The sequence below is a fragment of the Sus scrofa genome, chromosome 9 (genome assembly GCF_000003025.6).
Source record: "Sus scrofa isolate TJ Tabasco breed Duroc chromosome 9, Sscrofa11.1, whole genome shotgun sequence".
Taxonomy (NCBI): Eukaryota; Metazoa; Chordata; class Mammalia; order Artiodactyla; family Suidae; genus Sus; species Sus scrofa.
In genome coordinates, this window is record NC_010451.4 from 120,662,814 (window position 1) to 120,684,648 (window position 21,835).

General features: G+C 37.7%; 2 protein-coding genes across 6 annotated transcripts in view; one reads left to right on the top strand and one right to left on the bottom strand.

Annotated features, from left to right (window-relative positions):
• The window catches only part of ANGPTL1 (angiopoietin like 1), a 28,001-nt gene extending 6,501 nt beyond the window's left edge, over nt 1-21,500 (bottom strand). The window contains exons 1-2 of one of the 2 annotated variants that reach the window (XM_005667787.3): nt 17,272-21,500; nt 11,153-11,998 (exon numbers count right to left, since the gene is read on the bottom strand). In XM_005667787.3, the coding sequence (XP_005667844.1) occupies nt 11,153-11,998; nt 17,272-17,281 (856 nt within the window). In that variant the 5' untranslated portion in view covers nt 17,282-21,500. 2 annotated transcript variants of the gene reach the window in all.
• RALGPS2 (Ral GEF with PH domain and SH3 binding motif 2) overlaps nt 1-21,835 on the top strand; it is a 162,982-nt gene that overhangs the window by 100,520 nt on the left and 40,627 nt on the right. The window lies entirely within an intron of this gene.

The window sequence follows — 21,835 nt, forward strand, 5'->3', positions numbered from 1 at the left end:
GTTACCTCCCGTTTTTCCTTGCCTCACGTCCCTTTTCTCATTCTCACTGCCTTAGGTTTGCACCACCCCCCAAAAAAGATGAATTTCTCTAATCCATATTTTTACTGTTTCATTGATACTTATCTATGTTTCAAGTTTTTAAAAATTATAATACAGTGACTATAAGCACTTTAGATTACTGGTAAAAAATTTTGCAGAAACTGCAAGGACTTAATGCAGTTTTTCTTGGGTTAAATTTATTTTAGTTACTAAATATTATAGCTCTAGGGTCTCAATTTGATTTTTTTACAAATTTTATTTCTCTTCTGAGATGTCCAGTCTTGTATTTACTATGAGCATGTTTTCCTTTAAGCTGTAAGTAACTGTTGTAAAAATTCTTGTCCCTTCCATTCCTAGTTTGTGGAGAGTTCTTACCATGGATGGATTTAGAATTTTGTCAAAGGCTTTTTATTTATCTACTTGTGTTCCTGGAATAACCTCAACTTGGCCATGGTATAATATTGTTTTTTATATGTAACTGGGTTTGATTTGCTAAAATTTTAAGAAATTGTGTTTTTATATATATATTCACGAGGATTTTTAGTTAGTTTGTGAAAGCTCAGAAGTAGTTCATAAGCTGAAGAGGACTATTCTAAAAATAATGTTTGCCCTTTTCAAACTAGCCATAAATTAGATCACATGCCATTTAAATTCACTGTGAATTATTTTTATATTATCTCCCTTATCAGTTTTGAATTTAAATTACTAAGTATTCAGAGCCCTTCAACACAGTACCTAACAATGTAGTCACTGGTGATTTAGTTACCTTTTTTTTTTTTGTCTTTTTCTCGGGCCGCTCCTGCAACATATGGAGGTTCCCAGGCTAGGGGTCAAATCGGAGCTGTGCTACTGGCCTACGCCACAGCCACAGCAACATGGGATCCGAGCCACATCTGCAACCTACACCACAGCTCTGAGCAAGGCCAGGGACCGAACCTGCAACCTCATGGTTCTTAGTCGGATTCGTTAACCACTGAGCCACAACAGGAACTCCAAGTTACCTTTTCTTTTTTACTGTCTTTGACACATGGTAGTAACCTATTTAATAATTTAAGTAGGTTGTTTAGTAAATATATTTATTTAATTAATTAATTGAATGTGGCTATTCAAGGATGAATGTACAGTCATTTCCATTGTAGAAAAATGACATTTTCCTGAAAAATCTCATGCGCTAAATCAAAATCATACACTAAAAATAACAACTAGTGCTCATGTTAGCATACCTTGTTTCCAGCTGCAGTAACTTGCAGCACAGAATATTAACATGCTCGGAAAAAGATCCCATATGAACCAATATGACCACTTCATTTTACTGATATTATTCTCCTTTTTTTAATCCGTCACGTATGAGCTACTTCACATTACAGAAACATGCCTCAAGTCAGAGAAGTGTAGAGAGGTTTATTTCGGGTAGGAGGCAGTTAGAGCATTTCAGTTTCATATGTGGGAATGAGATGAAGTATGATTCCCAATTCCAATCTTAGATTATTCTGTGTAATGCAGAATATTTGTTTACTCATAGAACCCCCCATGGACAAGGACTGTATTTTCTGGTTGTATATCCTTGATTTAAGCCACTTAGGTCCTCAAGTATTTGTTGAACTAAATGATTTCTGGCAGCCAGAGTGGTTTCCTCAGTTCTGCATTATTTCTCCCAGAAATGTCTTTTCTGCATCTGCTATAGGCTAGGGACTGTTCTGGGCTGCAGGGATAAGAAACACCAGCCATAGAGTCCAGTGGGAAGCGGGGGAAGTACCAAGTGCTACAGCTGGATCAGTACTCTGATGGCATTAGCAGGGCACATGGGAACCCGGGCTAAGAAAGAGCTAACCCAGATTTGTGGGGAAGAGATGGAGTCAGCTCCGTCTGAGCCGAGTTGTGAAGATTGAGTCTGAGTGAGTGTCGCAAGGATAGAGAGTCTGATCAAGGGCACACATGGCTTGTGAGCATGGAGACAGAGAAGAGAGGTTGGTATCCTAGAGGAGTCACAAGTTTAGCATGTCTAAATTGTCGGTGGAGCTCTTGAGGTCGGCTGTAGGGCTGAAATTGACTTCTTCAGTCTAAGAATGCACTCATCATAGCTGTTTACAAAATTAGCCAGATTTTTTTTTTAAGTTGTCACTTTGAGAATAGTCAAGGATATCTGAGGAATGTTGCTCTTATTTTAAAACCTATTAGTATTATAGTTAATGCAAACATGAAGTGGTTTTGTTGCAATACATGTAAATATTTCTTTCATTTCAGAAATTTGCTTATTCTGTGAATGTCATCTTTGTAAACGTTTGCTGTGCACTCACTTGACTGTAGCTTTGACAGTTTACATTTTATATTTAACTATATATCCACAAGGTGGACTTTGATTACATTATTTGAATTGCTGTAAAATATTTAGAAACAACAAGGTTTTGAATATTGACAGAGTATTTGTGAAATACAATTTGTTCCTTTTCTGCTATTTAATAGTCCCTTGGGTGTTTAAGGAAATTGGGGAGTTCTGGGTTTTCTAGCTTTAGGTTTGACTTGATAAAACTTCAACTTATGCAGATTTAAAATTATCTTCAACTTTAATTTTCTTTGGTTTTCTTTTTTTGTTGTTTGTTTGCTTGCTTGCTTGCTTTTGGAGGCCGAGAAGTTCCCAGGCTAGGGGTCAAATCAGAGCTGCTGGTGCTGGCCTACCCCACAGCCACAGCAATGCAGGATCCTTAATCCACTGAGCAAGGCCAGGGATCGAACATGCATCCTCATGGGTACTAGTCAGGTTTGTTACCTCTGAGCCACAACGGGAACTCCTTCAACTTTAATTTTTTTGTAGTGGGATTCACTTTACAGTTTGGATACCTGTTGGATTTGGTTGATATAAAGACTTAGGAAAACGTAGTTGAAATTCTTGTTTCAAGACATGTAGGTAAAATTACTAGTGCTTATAGCTATTTTTTTTCTCCTCAGTAGTAGATATTAAAGTTTAGTATTTGTTAATACTTATTTTGATAAATAAACCATTAACCTACCTTAGCCCAGAGTATACTATTGATCTTGTCAGAAATATTTTCAAATTATTACTTGCATATCCTATGTATTTTCTGCTGTAGAATTAGATTATAGATCATTCTTACAGTAAAGGTTTTACTACTTTCTCTATACCATTGAAAAATGTTTAATAGGAATCATTAGGAATTCCCATTGTGACTCAGTGAGTTAGGGACCCAACATCGCCACAGGCTTGTAGTGTAGGTTGCAGATGCGGCTTAGATCCAGTACTGTTGCGGTGTGCGTGGGTAATACTGGATCGGCGTGGGTGGGTAGGTAGTTGCAGCTCCCATTTGACTTCTGACCTGGAAACTTCCGTCTGCCACAGTATGGCTGTAAAAAAGAAAAGATAACATAGCAGCTTTATTTTTCAGAAGCCAGTTTTAACTTGCTCGTTTGCATATTATCAGAAATAAATTGATCGATTTATACATGATATATATATGTGTGTGTGTGATTCAGGAATGTATTCATAATAGCTCAAAGGATATAGACTGGAAATACCTTGCTTTCAAAATAGGAGGTCCTGCTGTGTTTGAGTTTTAGGAGTTCCACTGTGGCTCAGTGGGATCGGCGGCATCGCTGTAGCGCTGGGCCGCTGGTTCAGTCCTCAGCCCAGCACAGTGGGTTAAAGGATCCAGTACTGGCTGCAGCTGCAGTGTAGGTCACAGCTGTGGCTTGAATCTGATCCGTGGCCCAGGAACTCCATATGCCATGGGGTGGCCAAAAAAGAAAAAAAAAAAAAAAAAAGTAATTTTACTAGCCTTTTTCTTGCGTTTGAATAATCTTGAAATAGGCTCTTCTTCCTTGACATTCAATGGATTCCTCTCAAGGCAGGAAAATAGAATTCTGTACCTTGGTTTTTTTGTTTGTTTGTCTTTTTGCCTTTTCTAGGGCTGCTCCCACAGCATACGGAAATTCCCAGGAGAGGGGTCTAATCGGAGCTGTGGCCGCCGGCCTACACCAGAGCCACAGCCACACGGGATCCAAGCTGCGTCTGCAACCTACACCACAGCTCACAGCAACGCCGGATCGTCAACCCACTAAGTGAGGCCAGGGATGGAACCCGCAACCTCATGGCTCCTAGTCGGATTCGTTAACCACTGAGCCACAATGGAAACTCCTTTTTGGTTTTTATTTCTTTACTTTTTTTTTTCTTTGAATTCTATACCTTGAATTTGAACACACAGTCTCTTTCTTCCTTGGTTTATTTGGTGATTGATATATAAGGCTAAGAAACTCCAGTTAGTAGCTTTGATTCATCATAGAAAGAAAAATACTGACCGGTCATGCATATTTGCACATTGACTGACCAGTCAGTGCATATTTTCCAGCATGTATTTTTCATTGAGAACCCATAATTTGAACAGAACAGTGGGTTAAAAAGGAAAAAAGATCTCATACTTTTAGTAACACCTATACTAGGAACCATCTTTATTTAACATGCCTGTTTTTTTCTATAATGAAACTAATTACTTCAATTAAAAGGAAAATCTGTTCTTTTTATTGTTGAATATCTCAATTGTTTTCTTACTTTGTCCCAATCCTGTGCTTTGTGATAGGAGAAAGAGGACCAAAAAAGATAACCAATTTAGAGCTTTCAAAAATTGGTCAGCAAGTACAGTTTTTTGAAAGGTAAACTTTTTAACTGGGTTGTGAGTTAAGTATAAGATAAATATATTCCACAGAGTTTCTGGAGTGGGGTGTTTGAGGCAAATAATTTCTAAAATGATAATAGATTCTTTCTTTTAATAATGTAAACTACTTTGTTCATTAATTTATAAGTTTAAAAGCTGGTTAGCATCCCGAGCTTTTTATATTGAAATTACTTAAGAATATATCCATTATTTTTCATAACTGGTTAATAGAATCCTTTTTCAGCTTCTTTGCTTAACTAGTCTCCTTTAGTTTTTCTTAGTTTAAGTGTTAATATAAATATTCCACTGAAACCAATTGTACTTTTTTAAATGTACTAATAGGAAGCATTATAAGTAATTGAAAATCAGCTTATTACCCACTAAAAAGCACATTTTTACTTGCTAATAACTGGTTTTCAAATTCAGCTTTTTAAGCTTACCTTTTATATTCCCATACGTGGCACGGCATATGTTGGGATGTGTACCCAAAAAATATAATAATGATGGTCAGACCATAGACAGAGCATTTTCACATGTATCGCCTCATTTAATCATCACAGCAAACTTTTTTTTTTTTTTTTTTAACGCAAAAGAAGCAACTGGGCCTCAGAAAACCCTGGCCAGAATCCACAAGTTTCCTGATATTCGGATCTATTCTCTAACATACTATGAAGCAACTTTCTCACCTCCATTCACTTATAAGGAATGAACCTTTTTTTTTTTTTTGTCTTTTTGCCATTTCTTGGGCCACTCCCGCGGCATATGGAGGTTCTCAGGCTAGGGGTTGAATCAGAGCTGCAGCCGCCGGCCTACAGCAGAGCCACAGCAACGTGGGATCCAAGTGCGTCTGCAACCTACACCACAGCTCATGGCAACACCGGATCCTTAACCCACTGAGCAAGGCCGGAGATCGAACCCACAACTTCCTGGTTCCTAGTCGGATTTGTTAACCACTGAGCCACAACAGGAGCTCCATGGAATGAGCTTATTTTTGTAAATATGCCATTTGTAAAAGAATGTTTACGGAGTTCCCGTCGTGGCGCAGTGGTTAACGAATCCGACTAGGAACCATGAGGTTGCGGGTTCGGTCCCTGCCCTTGCTCAGTGGGCTAACGATCTGGCATTGCCGTGAGCTGTGGTGTAGGTTGCAGACGTGGCTCGGATCCCGCATTGCTGTGGCTCTGACGTAGGCCAGTGGCTACAGCTCCGATTCGACCCCTAGCCTGGGAAGCTCTATATGCCGCGGGAGCGGCCCAAGAAATAGCAACAACAACAACAACAAAAAAAAAAAGAATGTTTCCTTTAAAAAACTAACCCAGGAGTTCCCACTGTGGCTCAATGGTTAACGAATCCGACTAGGAGCCGTGAGGTTTCGGGTTCGATCCCTGGCCTCGCTCAGTGGGTTAAGGATCCAGCATGGCCGTGAGCTGTGGTGTGGGTTGCAGATGCAGCTCAGATCCCGAGTTGCTGTGGCTCTGGTGTAGGCCAGCAGCTACAGCTCCTATTCGACCCCTAGCCTGGGAACCTCCATCTGCCTCGGGAGTGGCCCTAGAAAAGGCAAAAAGACAAAAGACAAACAAACAAAACAAAACAAAAAACTAACCCACAATACAGCCAATGAATAACATTAACAATTTTTTGCCAGGTGAATAGTGACATTCCCAATATTGTTATTTGTGATAAGTTCATAATAAATTTGTTCTCTAAAGTTTGTTATGTAATGTATACATAACATAACATACAGCTGGTCAACTTAACCGTTTTTTAAGTATACAGTTCAGTGGCATTAATACAGTCTCATTTTTGTGCGGTTAATCTCCATAACTCTTCATCTTGTGAAACTGAAACTCTATACCCACTAAGCAGCAATTCCCCACTCTCCCCACACTCCAGCCCCGACAACCACCAATTCTACTTTCTCCGATTTTTTAATTTAATTTTATTGGAGTATAGTTGATTTACAGTGTTGTTATTAGTTTCAGGTGTATGGCAACGTGATCTCTGAATTTGATTTCTCTTGGTACCTCACATAGGTGGAATTATGCAGTATTTGACTTTTTGAGACTGACTAGAACACTTTTTAAATAATACGCATTATGCATTTAAGAGTTTAGAATGACCATGGACCTACACGTAGAGTACAGTAATATGAACTTCTTGGTACCAGAAGCATATGTAAGAACAGCAGTAGCCATCCATTGTTGCCTTTTCCCGAAAGTGCCAGACAGCTTAGATGTTTTTTCCAGTCTGATGTAAGAATAATATGAATAAAGAGTTTAGCATATTATATGTATATAAAGAAAAATAGCAAGTCTATTTGTTATTGCTTGTAGTAATTTGTATTATTTTAGAATCACAGAATATTAGAACTAGAAAGAGGTGTTAGAATTTCCCAGTCCAATCAGTGCTCTCATTGTACAAATGAGGAAACAGACAAACAGGCTAAGTGACTTACCCAAGGTCAGAAACAAAGGAAACACTTTTTCTTAATTTTGTTTAGTTTCCCTCATACATTTATTTGCCTGCTAATGAACATTTTATGGTGTAGCTAATTCTGTCCTTGAATTTCAGTGACCAGCATTTATAGAAAAAAATTAAAAGTTAATGTTTACTTATAACAACAAATAAGAAGAAAAAGTTATGCCTGTGCTTTTGATGAGCTAAATCCTTAGCATGAGACTTAATTCTGTAATATCAGGGTATTTTTTTGCCCTACAGCTCAGTGTATAATAAAACCTAGAACTGATGTATCTCATTTTACACAGGCATTTTTACTGTGTCAGTATATGAATATGTAAATAAACATTTCTTCCAGAGCTGCTGATACCATTCAGTTAAGATTCAGCAGCCACAGAAGACACTCCGTGGCAGTCATCTTGGTACCTATATAGTTGTACATCCCATCAGTTAAAATTTTTTTCACACACTTCGGTTGTATTTACTTATAAAGTATGTATGCAAACTACTGATAAAGTGTGTGTATTAAAAGCTTACACTAGACATACATTTTCTAAAGGATGTAAAAAATAAATATTTCTTCTTTCTGTACCCAGGTGATTATTTCATACACATCATTCCTTTGGAAAGCAGATGGTGTGGGGATATTGATAATGAACTTCATTTACCTAATTTAATGGTACTATAGCCTGTAGTTACTGAGAGTTAGGACAGTAGAAAATGGATCGATGTGTAAAATATTTTCATAAAGTTATTTGGATGACAACTTTAAGAAGCTCTATAAAAATGTAGTATCAAGTCAGCCATTATTTATTTAGCATCTGCAGATGATACATTATCCAAATGTTAGGAAGGAGCTTGTAATGTAGATGGAAGACATTTTATTTAGATATAGTCCTTTTATTTATAAAGACTGTGTAATGTAAAGATGACTGATAATTCAAAAGGGAATATAAGAAATATTGTGTCTCCGTTATGGAGAGTAGAGACATTTGTGTAGGAACAATTGCACTTCAAGCCTATGGGAGTCAGAGGGGCTTAAAGAGACACTTACTATTTCATTTTATTTTATTTCAGTCCGAGCCTTATAATTTGAGTCGCAGAAAGCACGGAAGGTAATTTAGAAGACTATGAATTGATTCCTTTTACTGAAGCAAATGGTTTTGTGAAAGGAATTAATAGAAGGAAAACTAAAGAAGCAGGATTGTTTTGTTTTTGCTTTTGTTTGAGGAGGAGGATATCAGGTCTTACCCAGGCTAAGCCAACTGGACTTTTTCTGTTTGCAGTGGGGGAGCTGCTGGATAGAAGTGTGATATGTGCAGATCACATCAGTTCTGTTGGCAGTGTAGAATAAAATTTGATGGAGAAAGAAAATGGTGTTAGACTAGGTGGGAAGCTATTATGTAATTCTTAGGATGAATAACATTTGAATGCCAGGCACTATTCCACTCCCTCCTTGAGTGTTAAACGCCATGAGATAAGTATTTTATCATACCCACTTTATAGATGAAGAAACTGAGGCACAGAGCACCTCCTCCCTCAGTCACACAGCTGGTAATCCAGACCTCTCTATTCTCTAGTTTCCATAGATAATTTGGATCTAAGTTAGAGTTCTGGCTTTGAATAGAAATAAGAGACATGTCCATGGGAGACTGAAAAGCAACACGGAACTCAGTTGACTGTGTATGTCTAGGAGACAGGAGAGAAGTGTCCGAAATGAGCCAAGTGAGTTCCAAAATGGGTAATAACATAAACCACAGTAGAGAAATCAAAATCCATTGACCTATCAATTTTATTTACAGAAATTTGTATCCTAAGGGTATAATCATGGGGGGGGGAGAACAAAGTTGATTTTTAAAGTTACAAGAATATTGGTCACCATGTTCATGAGAGGGGAAAAAGAAGAAGACTAGTTTGAGTATTTGGATATTCAGCAAACCTTTTTAAAAGTTTATGTTTTCTAGATTTTCTTCAGTAATTCTGTATTGTGTTTATAATAATAGTTGAGGTATTTCTGAAAGGAGAACACTGATTTGGGGGAAAGATTGCTTTAGGGTTTAGTTACTAATTTACTCATTCATCCCTCAAGTATTTATTGTAGTACATACAGTAAGCTGCGCACAGTATGCCAAACCTGATCCTGGCTAGATGTCTGAAATAGAAAAATGAAAAGACAATTCATGTTCTTCCTGAAACATTCAATCTAATAGGGAGACAGACGTGCAAACAGTAACTCCAGGGTAATGTGATGTTAAAAAAAAAAAAAGTTCAAGGCATAGTCAGCAATTTGGGGAAGGAGCCATCTAAATAGGTTTGAATCTGAGAAGGTATAATATTTAAGATACTCTATTAGGAGTTCCCATCGTGGCGCAGCGGAAACAAATCCAGCTAGGAACCATGAAGTTGCTGGTTCCATCCTGGCCTCGCTCAGTGGGTATAAGGATCGGCGTTGCCGTGAGCTGTGGTGTAGGTCGTAGACGTGGCTGGGATCTGATGTTGCTGTGGCTGTGGTGTAGGCTGGTAGCTGTAGCTCTGATTGGGCCCCTACCCTCTGACTCTCCATATGCCATGGATGCGGTCCTAAAAAGAAAAAAGAGAAGAAAAAAAAAGATACTCTTTCAGTGAAGTCTTGAAATCTGCCAAGTTGACAGATAAGCTGAAAGAAGGCGTTTCAGTAGAGGAAACAGCAGCATGTGAGGTTATGGTCGACTATCCAGATGCAAACATCCAGCTTTGGTTAGAATCAGGAGGAAGAGCTCCATGCAGGAATCATCTGAGCAGTGGTGATACTTGTAGCCTTGCAGGAGTACTGAGACCTCTAAACAGAATATCTTCAAGAAAGCCTTTTTAAGCCGTAGGAGAAGGAAGAAGATGCCAGTGAAGGACCTAGAGAAGCAGGAAGAGTCAGAATTATGATGTGGAAGCCCCAGAAAGCAGAGATGTGTGTGGTCATGGGTCCACTGCTACAGACAGACAGACCACTCCGTGAGGTTCATGTTTCCGGTTGTTGTCTTTGTTCTGTGTTTTTGTTGTTGTTTAAAATTAAGTCGTAGTTGTGTGCAGTTTTAACTTTTGGGCATTTGAGTTTTTCCTTCACTCTAAGAAAGCAAATCAACTTGTAAAGAATTCAGGAGAATGGTTTATGAGAAATTGGACATTGGTGTGAAATAAATGTATTCAGAAGGTTAATAGTGAGCTTACTAAACTGAAAGACGAATTATTCATCTTTGTATTCTGGGCACCTTGGTCAGCTTCTGATACTGAATGGATGAAGGAAGAAGGAATGAAATTAAGAAACAGAGGTAGGATATTAGAATCAATTCTCGGGTTTTTTAGTGAAAACTAATTTATACTTACTTGGTTATAAGATCCAATGGTGGTTTTTTAGTTTTGGAAAATAGAAAGGATACTTTTCCTCTGGAGACGAGGCAAGAAGGCATAGGTTTTGTGCAGATGTTTTCAAGGTAGGAAAAAACAAGACTTCTAGGCCTGCATAGACTTAGTCTCGGTGTAGACAATACACGTGCTGAGAGTGGAGATGAGGAAGAGGTTAATTATAGGCTTTAGGAGAGTAAAAGCAGATTTTTACGTGTTCCTTTGGAGAAAGATGGATGAAGGGAAGAGCAGCAAGAGATGAATGAAAGGATTGTTTAGCAGCAGTAAGGACCTAGCTGGAGGCCAGTAGGGTGCTCATAAAGGTTGGAAGTGGCTTGTGGACTCATTTTTGTCTCAGTGCTAGTAATTTAGATTATAAGAATTTGGATGAGCAATTACTTTTTCCACAGAAAATACTGTTTTTACAAAGTCTCAGAGCTTAGAGATGTATATTTAAGATCACTTCTTGGTTAATAGGAAACAAAAATAGAAACTTTAATGTTCATGTATAATCACATCCCCAAAATGAAGAATAGCCATGTATTAGGAGCATCAATCCATAAACCACACAACACATTAACCTCGTACTTCCATCGTTAACAGGAGGAGTAACTCACCTTCGTTGATGAAAGTTACCGGTGGGATCTTGAAAGGGCTTTTGGTGGGAGGAGTTGCCAGGTCAGGTGGGGGCATTAAATCTCTGGGATAACCTGGATCCCTCTGTATCTCATTGCCTCCCAGCAGGCCGGGAGTGTACTGATGACTGTTAGGAATATGCTGTGGCACTACCTGGACAAGAGGAGGAGACAGATGGGGGTCTTGTCGGGAAAATATCCTCAAGCACTGTTCTTCCAACAGAGTGATCATCACAGACTGGTTATTGACCAGATCAGTCAAGGACGCGTATTTCACCTCGAGTTCCCTGTACCTTGTTGCCATCTTCAACATTTCCGTGGTGACATTGAGGATTTTATTTTCCAGCTGGGAAAGTTCAAGCGAATTATCCCTCTTGCGGATAATCTCATGTAGCAGTTGCATGTAGAGTTGCGTGACACGCGAGTTCATGTTTCGGCTTTCTTTTCTCAGCAGCTTTACCTCATTGACAATGTTTCCATCGACATCCACCACCAGTTGCAGGACATCTATTTCCCGCTTCTGCCTGGAGAGCACGTCCTTCAGGTTTTCAAGGTCCATCCTGGTGATCATGTCTTTAATCGTGCCCGCGTCTTGCCCTTTGGTATTGACACAGATGGGCCCTGTTATTTTTTGTTCAGGCACCAGGAATGTGTATGCACACTTCTTTACTTCCTCTTTACCATCTGTGGCTCGAGGGTATCTCCTCTGGGTTATTTTTTTTATTTTGAACTGTCCTCCTCTGCATTGTCCAATGCCCATTAGTAGGAAGAAAAGCACACTTAGGGTCCAGATCAGAGCCTTCATTTTGCAATGAGCGTGTATGACGTCTTTTAAAAACAAACAAACAAACAAAAAAAACAATGAAGGGAAAAAAAAAAAAAAAAATTAATATGAATCTACTTTTAAAGTCAGTGATATTAAAAAAAAAAATCTAAGGATAAAACTAAATACCTGTTGGTGTTAATAAAATGATCCAGAAGTAAAGTTACTAGTTTTTGAAATTCAGTAATAGAGTGCCTTCACATCTGTTTAAAAATTAGATTTCAGAGAATAGCTCTCCAACTACCACCTTATTGCTGTGTGCTGAGGCATACTGTTAGGTGCTCCTGGGGCTTTTGAGACCCTAGTACGATACTTCCTTACATTAAGAAAGCTCACTGACTCTCTTCAGGCTCTGAAAATGGCACACAATCTTTGAAAGGCATTAATTAAAATGTTCTTTCCTAACTAGGGTGAAAGTTACCAGTGTTTTATATTTATATTGTGTGATTTCACTTGAATTGGCCCTCTCTAATAAGTGTCTTTTTTACTATCAGATTAAAGAAATCTTTTTAGACCGATCTAAAACAGAAAAGTTTTAGCATCATGTTTTTTGTTTGTTTGTGTAGCATGAGCCTATGGGATTGGTGACAAGTTTAAGAATGATACAGTGCTTACAGTCATGATGGGTAATTGTGTTTTCTAAATCATAATCATATATAAGCTCTAAGCTTATATACAGCTCAGCAGGTATGTTCTTCTAATAGAAGTTCCACTGAACTGCATTTTAGTAAAATGTTCATAATTTTCTATAACCATTACCAAGAAAAAACCTAGCTTCCACCGAATATGAGTGTTAGAGTTGGAAGGTACCTTAGAGCCCATCTCATTCACGACCTCTCTGCATCCATGCGCACGCTGAAGTCACAGACCACACAAATAGGTGATACTAGAACCAGGTCTAGAACTCAGATTCCCTGGCTCTTCAGTTAGTGTTTATAGCAGTGGCACATATGCTAAAATGTGTGCTTGGAATGGCAGATAAGAAATACTTTTCCCTTATCATACTAAGTGAAGTCAGCCATACAATGAGACACCAACATCAAATGCTTTCACTGACATGTGGAATCTGAAAAAAGGACAGACTGAACTTCTTTGCAAAACAGATGCTGACTCACAGACATTAAAAAACTTATGGTCTCTGGAGGGGACAGTTTTGGGGGTGGGGGGATGTGCTTGGGTTGTGGGATGGAAATCCTGTGAAATTGGATTGTTATGATCATTATATAACTACAGATGTGATAAATTCATTTGAGTACTAAAAAAAAAACAAGAAAAAAAAAAAGAAATACTTTTCCTTTATGAAAGAGTTTCTATAGAAACGCTAGAGGAAGCACTAGAACTGGTTCCGAGAACCAAAGCTGCTTCCTTTCTTTTTAGTTATACCTCCCTACAGAGTAGTAGCCGTAGAATGAGTAAGATATGTTGCCCCATCAGGTCCATTAACAAGCTGCTGTAGGATGGCCCATCTTCCCACTCTTGTAAACTTGGTTCCTATCTGCTGTTTCTTGTGTTTGGCCTTGGATACACTGAGAACTTTTCTCTCCCATTTCCCACCCAGGTACTTTTTTTTAATTTGGGAAGCCACATCCCAAATTGTTTATGCCTGCTGTTAATAATAGCAACATAACAATAACAGTAGTTCATATCGATTGGGTCCTCGTTAGTTCGAGGCTATTGTTTTAAGCCTTCTGCCTGAATTAAATCATTTACTTCTCACCACAACCCTCTGAGTTACTTTTTTGCAGTCCTCCTTTTCAGATGAAAAAAACTGGCATCCAGAGGTGAAGAACTTCACCCAGAGTTACACAGCTTCTGAGGCATAAACCCAGAATTTGAACCCAGGCAGAAGGTGCCAGCATTCATGTTTTTAATATGAATAACAACTACATCGTTGGCAACATATTCTATACAATTCTCTTAGCACCAACACTATAGCAGTCCATTATATTTGTGTCGTGCTTAAATATAACTCATGTTACCTGTTGGCATCCACAGCAGCCCTGTGAGGTAAACATATACCATTCTGCAAAGAAATAAACCCGGGGAAGCTCAGATGGCATTCAGATCTTCTACTTATAACATTCTCAACCTGTGATTTTTTTTTTTTATCCTAGTCACGTTATAACTATAGAAGTGTCTTAACTTTGTGTATCTTGTCTTCCACAGTCTTTTCTTGGTTTGCTTCTCTTTGCACTGACCCATTATTTAATTATGCACAAGTACCCGTGGATGATTTTTTTATCCCAGACTTTTCTGCTGTCATTCCTTTCCTTCCATCTTATCTGCTTGTTGATAGTTATGTCTAACTTGGGGTTATGAGCCCTCCTAAAATTAAAGCTTATGTCAGTGAAATATGGACTTTTCACCTAGAATCATAAGGATGAAGACTACTTTCTAGAACCATGTCTCCTTCCTCCAGTTGTTTCAAATGAGTAGTGTTTGCAAAACAGGGTGATAATGAAAATAAAGCAAAGAATGGAGTGTGGAGAATTATTTTTCTTTTACAGACATAATCAAGATGGGAAGGATAATGATATTCCATATTTGTATCAGAGGCCTTCTGTTTGCTAATACCCAAAAGGCACACTTGGATGGGTACTTTCATTTTTTTTGTTTTCATAACTTTGCCTTCTGACGTCAGCAGAATATTTAGACCAAGTGTCATCAATCTATTTTATTTTAAAAAGAACTGTAGTTACTATACTAGAGTCAACTATACCAAAAACCAATAAAATATTTGTTGTTATTTTTACATATTCGTGGAATTTAGATATGGTTTATTTTTGAAACCGAAGACAGTAAAAAAAGAAGCCATCAGCCTCCTGGGTATATGTACAGCATTTCTCCCACGCAGTTAACACATTCAGTGTTCAGTGCCCTCATTTCACGTCAGTAATGGATGGAAACTCTTAGATCCTAAACTTACTTTATTTAAATAATCATGAAATAAGCTACCAAAACAAGGAAATCCAGACAGTATCGTGAAACTTCAAAACATGTAGAATTTTCTGAACACTATTCTGATTAATTCTGATTGAAGAGCTTGTCTTCCCACCAGACCCAGATTTTTATGGAACAACTAAGAGCATATGATCTAAGTCTGTTATTGTAACTTTGCCTCAGTGTTGTCATGAAAAGAACAAAAATGTGAAAATACAAGTCTAAACTAAACTAACAATAGCTTCTTTTGGTGTATTCCGTCTTGGCTCTTTGTGGGTTCCTATATGATTAAATCATATGATGACTCACCATGTGCCATAAGAGAATCTGACCTAAGTTAATATTTAAAGGAGACAACTGAAAGTTTATTTTTTAAAAATACATACAATTCCCTTATCCTTTACAGGAGCCATGACTTCGTTGTCACCTAAAGCTGAATAAAGAACTGTATTTCTTAAGTAGTAGACTAGCTACGTCATGAGTAAAGAATGGGTTTTTAAAATACATTTACTTATACCTTTTACGAAAACATTCTCTTATTTAATATTTTCCCACATATGTTCAGTTTTAAAAGTGAAAGATCCATAAATCTGTTACCTCATAAAACCCTTCTATATACGTTAAAATTTTTCCTAGGCCCCTCGAGAATGTTGTAAATTAGTTACAGCATACTTAAGTTTAAATCTATGTCTTTGCTTGGTTGTTTTTAGGAGGAAAAAAAAAGTCTTCCATGCTTTGAGTTAATTTTATTGGTCCTATTTCTCTTCATAGTTGCTACATTGCCAGCTAGTAGAAGAAATGAAAGCTAAGGTTTTTCTTCCTTTCAGATGGTAAACGCATAGAGGCATTTAACTGGCTGTGTCATGCACTGAAAACAGCAAGAGGCAATGAACTTAAATTTATGAAGCATTGAAGATATTTTAGATAAAGAACGTCTAGGTTGTGAATTACGTTCTGGGAAGAGACCTGAGAACAGTCTCATCCCCTGGAGCTATTTAAGAAAGGGATAAATAGGTTTCAGATTAAATGCTTGCCTAAGGCCTCAGTAAGAACAGAAATATAATTGAGGTCCTGTACTTTTCGTGGTAACAGCAAAAAAAAAAAAGAGAATGACAATGTTTCAGATCCAGTACTGATTGGAAATTTTATCAGAATTTCTAGTAAAAATATGTTTAGCAGAGATCCTCCCAGTATTTAAGAGTTTTGACTCTTTAAGGAAAGGACGTGGAAGTAAAGAGGATGAAATTTTATTTCAGCAGCTCCATTATTGGCTTGTTGAAGATTCTTACCTTGAATTTCTTTGATTTTTTTAAAAGGACAGAGGATCCCCAAATCATAACAAATTTAAGTTTCTTCTGCTGTTTAAAGCTCATTGTTGGTAATTAGTAATTTTATTTTTAATAATTCTGATAATACAAAGTCCCCAGATAGACTGGTGAAAGAATCGTGTTCGTTGTCCAAAGTTATATCTGTCTAAAAATATTAAGTATTTTTAATCATGTATGTAAATGTGTCTTCTGGATTCTTATTTTCTGTTGTTAATGCTGACTGCTTACACTGTACTTCTATCTCATTTTATTTCTTCTTCTGATTTCACATCTTTCATAGTTTTAGGATCTTTTTACATATCTCTCTCTCCATTTTTTTCACATAATCTGCGTTATAGCAGTTTTAAGTTCTGTTACTCAAGTTAAAGTACTGGTACATGTAAACTTGGAAAACAAAGTTTCAGTTTTATCAAGAAATATCATGGACTTATTTTAAATCTTTACTATTTACACTGAGTATTAATATTTAAATTAGATTTGGTCATGCAATAATTGAGGTATTGTTGCAGAGCCTTTCAGTTCATTTTATATCTTCTTAGCTGTGTTTTGTAGCTATACTTTACGATAGTAACCGCCTGTGTAAATCTTTAGCACATACAATGTAGCTGTATAAAGAGACTCATCATGTTTAGTTATTTTCTCTAGTTTGTATCCATTTGTTTTTTAATCACTGTGCTATAAATCTTATACATTTACTCTCTTGCTTGTTAAAATTTCTTTCTACTGTCACTTGTTTTCAGAAAACCAGCATGTATGCATCAGTCTATAAAACATGTACCCTAAATATCATTAACTTGAACCTCAGATAATTCATTAATCATCCTAAAGTATATAATGACCAGTTTTTACTTAAAGTTACAAAACAAAACCTTTTTCAGACGAAGTAAACTGTAGAATATTCCAAAGTTCTTTGAGTAATAAGAGATTTTGAGTTTTCTACTGCAAATGTAAAATAACTATACATCTCCACATATATAGAATTTTAAAACATAAAAGAAACCGTGAAATACCTTTTTGCATCTGTTGATAAAGCAAACCCAGAAGCTTGGCTGCTCTTAATCTTGCCTTTAAAAATCAGTGTAGAAGTTTGTTCGTCTGTGACTTTAATGGCAACTGCATTTTTGTTTTGGACCGTTGAATCCAAGCTGTAATATGGAACTTCTTTTTCTTCTGAAGCACTAATCAATTGAATTTGACAAGCCACCTATGTAATTTTAAGTAGTATAGTGGAAGTTCTGGTCTGCGGGCTGTCTTTAATCCAGCAGAGAAAGCATTGTGGCTTTGCTCTGTCTGCCACATGGAGAAATGCAGTAACCAGCTGCAGCTGAGCCCGATTGTATATAAAGTACCCTTGGATAGTGATTCCCTCTCTTTCTCGGTAGACTCAAGTTCAGCCCACATATTACGTCACCAAAAACTTGCTGGAGGCTGGGGGGAAAATCTCCTTAGGATTTCCTCTCTGTAGCCTTAAATAGGGGTGGGGGTAGTGGGATCAGCAGGAGGTTGAATGGCTCTGAACAAGGAGAGACTGTGTGCAGGTTGAAGGAAGGGCACCATCTGGAAACAAACTATCATAGTTCAGCAGGCAATTACAAAACAAACATTTCAGTCTGCTGGCCAGAGATCTTTTAAGTTAAATAGTGAAAAAACAGTACTGAGCTTCACATAGATGCAGTTGCAGGCTGATGAGTTTGTTTTTTAGACTCTGTTCTCATAGGCAGCCCCCTAAATCATATACTACTCTTTATAGCCTAGAAGAAATTTTAAACATTTTACGAAGTTGCCATTTCGGAAGGTTTTAAAGTTAGGAGAACCCTGATGTTGTTGTACTAGGTGCTGTGTAATGTTTCAAAGAGAAAACTGCGTTATATATAATTGCCAAAAATAGGTAGAAAGCTATGTATAAAATCCTTTCAGAAACTTAATACTTTTTGAATACTAATGTTATATAATTAAATTCCGATGTTGTGTAATGTCACTTCCTCCCGTTCTGCAACATGACCCCTCTTGTCGGCGTACGGTTATTCTTATTAGTCGACGTGTTGTGATTTAAAAGCAAACCTAACCCTGGACTGAGTGGAGGAAAAAAGAGAGAGTTCCAACCCCCCTGGCTACGAGTACTTAGACAGGTCACTTTATCTACCTCGGGCCCAATTCTTCTGCTGTGAAATTAGGGTGCTGGAGAGGGCTTAGTCACTATTGAGTATCCATTCTGCTTTCGTGTTTCATTAGATGAAGAAATGTTGATTAACTCTGGCTGAGGAGACACAAATTGAGGTATCTTAAGTAGTTTGGCTTAGGAATTCAGTGCTAAGCGGTGGACTGGGATTTGACTCTGAACTCCAAAGCAGGCGGCCACACTGTCTCTCGGTGGATTATGTAATTGCTGACTGCTGCTTCCAGATAAAACCTGGGGGCTTCTACTTTTCTATACACACCCAGGGATTTCCCCTCTTCTTTGCCTTTCTTTGTACTACTTTGCTCTTTCTCAGGCTCTACCGTCGACTGTTGATCCGCATCCTTAATTAAAGTCAGCTTAGTTTCTAGTTCTTTCACAGACTTGTTTCTTTAAACTCCTGTGACATACACAGGTATGGCAGGGATTCCATCGTCAAAGGCCTACAAATGCTTAGAAGAATGAAGCAGGTAATGTAATAAGTGAAATTAACTGGAAGTAGGGAAGCAGAGGAAAATAGTTAGGACACCCTGGCATCCTTAGTGATTAGTATATTGGGATCGACACCCTTTTCAACTGTACCTTGTTGTTGCCAGATCTCCCTCCCCCCTTTTTTAAGGAAAAGGGGGTTGTGTAGATATTTCGTACGGATTTTCCTGATTTCAAAAACATCACGACAGCTTCTAGCCTCTGACTTAGGTAATACATCTTTTAATCATTCACTGGTGATATCGTATTCACTAATAGCTTAGTCTGGAAGAATATGAGGTAGTAAGCTCCTCCTGAGCTTTTTTGTTTGGTCAATTTAAAGCTTTCTAACTTGAACAATTAATAGTATCACCAGCCAGGCTTGGACAGTAGAATGGGAGGTGTTTAGGGACAGGTAAGGATTCGTTTGGTATGTTAAATTGAAAATGAAAGTCAGGAGCTGCGTTCTATAGAGAGTTTAGAGAGTCATCAGCAATTAGCTGATAGTTGAAGCCTCAGAAGTACATGTAGAGTGAGAAGATTAATGACAAACCATGGGGAATACCAGCTTCCAGGGAATGTGAGAAGGAAGAAAACGGAGGGAGGGTAGAAGCTGGGAAGATTCAAGCCAGTAAGACGAAGCAACAAAGGGAATAGTCCAAATACTGCAGAAATGTCTGAAGATTTAATGATGAGAAGAGGTTATTTATGCCTTTGCTACAATAACTATCAGCAAATGAGAGATGTGGATTTCATAGTATCTACAAAGTGTTAGCCAAATGTGGATAGGTAGAAATTTACTGTCGGTCAGAGAATAAATTAATACAGCTTTAAAAAAAAATGTGGCATTGTGTTAAAAAGTTGAACATTTTATGTGTGTGTGTGTGTGTGTGTGTGTGTGTGTGTGTGTGTGTATAAATGCAGAGAAATTCTTCTCCATATGTGCCAAGAGGCGTATACAAGAATGTCTATAGCAACAAGGCGGGCAGAGGGAGTAACTGGAAACTCTATCAAATAAAGTGAATAAGTAAATTGTGATATTGTTACTTATGAGTTTATTCTCAATTTAAGAAATTATAGCTGTACTTAACACGAGTAAGTCTTAGAAACAAGATAGTGAGTGAGAGAAAGTGGTCATAGGCTATATTTTTTAAATCTATTTGCAACCACTTATAGATCACTTATTGTGTACCCATTTTAAGCTTACTGATATTGTCATTTAATCGCACATATAAAGTATGATTTTTTAAAGCTTAAAAATAAGCAAAAGTAAAATAATGTATTGTGCAGGAATATAGACATGTGTCTTAAAAGAACCAAGAGAATAATCTTAAAATTCAGAATACTGGTTACCTCTAGACAGGAAGAGACGTGATACAGGGAAAGGGCATGTAGATGAGGCAACAGTACTGATGTTGTAGATCTGAAGTTGACAAGTATTTGTTTGATAACAACCAATTTTACGTGTGTTAAACTATTATTTTTAGAAAGGTGAAATCATGATTCTTGCATAAATATGAAGTGCGTACTTGTCAGAGGTTTAGTTTAAATCATCAAATGTTTAAGGGAATCAGGAAGATACCACAACCATCGCAAGGGCGAATTCAGAGTACTGCACATACACCCACGCAGGCAGTCAGGAATGCTGACGTGAACTTACAGATAGTTGCAAAGGTGGTCATCATCCACCGGGCAGTAACCAGTTAACATCCCACCGCACAGAGTCCACTGCCGTTCTTACGGACAAGCATCTGTATTATTACCAGTTTTCAACAACTTACAGAGCTGTAGAATAGCTCAGGCCAAATGGATGCACTGGAGGTGGGATACCCAGTCATGTTTTTGGTCCTTCCACAGTCTATCCCAGTTTTTCCTGTCACAGAGAAACTTTATATGTATCAAATACTACTCGAAAGTAGAATAAGGTTTAAAAAGTAAGTGGACTAGTCTTTGTTTCTCTTTCAGGTTGTTTGTTGAAGAGAGGAAAGGCAAGGGTCCTATGTTGAGGAGGGGATCAGATTTAAAGGAAGTGTTGCTTTGATTTTGTTTTCTTAAGTAAAGGAGATTTAAGTGTGTGCATTGGCTCTGGAGAGAAGCCAGGAGAGGGTGAATGATAGTGAAAGCAACAGTGGGTATTTTAAAGGAGGCAGTAGCAATTACATTCAAAATCACAGTTTAGATTTGGAAAGAAGAAAAAGATTCTTCTTCCTCTGAGAGTAGAGGAGAAGGAAAGGAGCTAGGCTGTAGATTTATTTGAAGTCATAAAAAATGAAGTGGAGAGTCTCTAAAGAAAAAGAAGTATTTATGGTAGGTGGCTTAAAGAATACTGTTAAGATTTACCGAATGGGAAAGGAACGGTACTAGGATGAATGAAAGGATTGCCATGTCAGCCTTTTACATTGTGTTAAGCACCAAATGGCTGAAAATACAGGTCAGGATCTTCATCTTTTAGAATGCAAGGTAGAGCAACCACCAGAATGAGTTTAGTTGTGAGCAGTTAAGATATTAATACGAAAGAGTTTCAATAAGGAGATTACAGAGTCACAAAAATTATCAGGTGAATGGTATAGATACTGTATGAGTTTATACAGAGTGTAATCTTAAAAAAAAAAAAAAAAACCTGGGGTACAAGTGTATACTTGAGCTCCAGCTAACAGTTCACACAGCATCAGCCATGTACTTAATAACTGTGGGCCTTAGGCTCTTCATCTATAGAAAGAAGGGTTTAAACTAGACAGTTTCTAAATTCCTTTCTTGGAATCTTTGAGAAAACAAAGAACAGTTGACAGTGACCTGGATAAAATCTGATTGAGTCTAGGGATTACTCAAGATGGAAGAAATGGTATGAGAAAAAACATAGGGCCATTGATTTGGAAAGGCAGCAGGTACATCACTGTGTTGCATTTGCCCTGAGAGTTCGTGGACGTAGA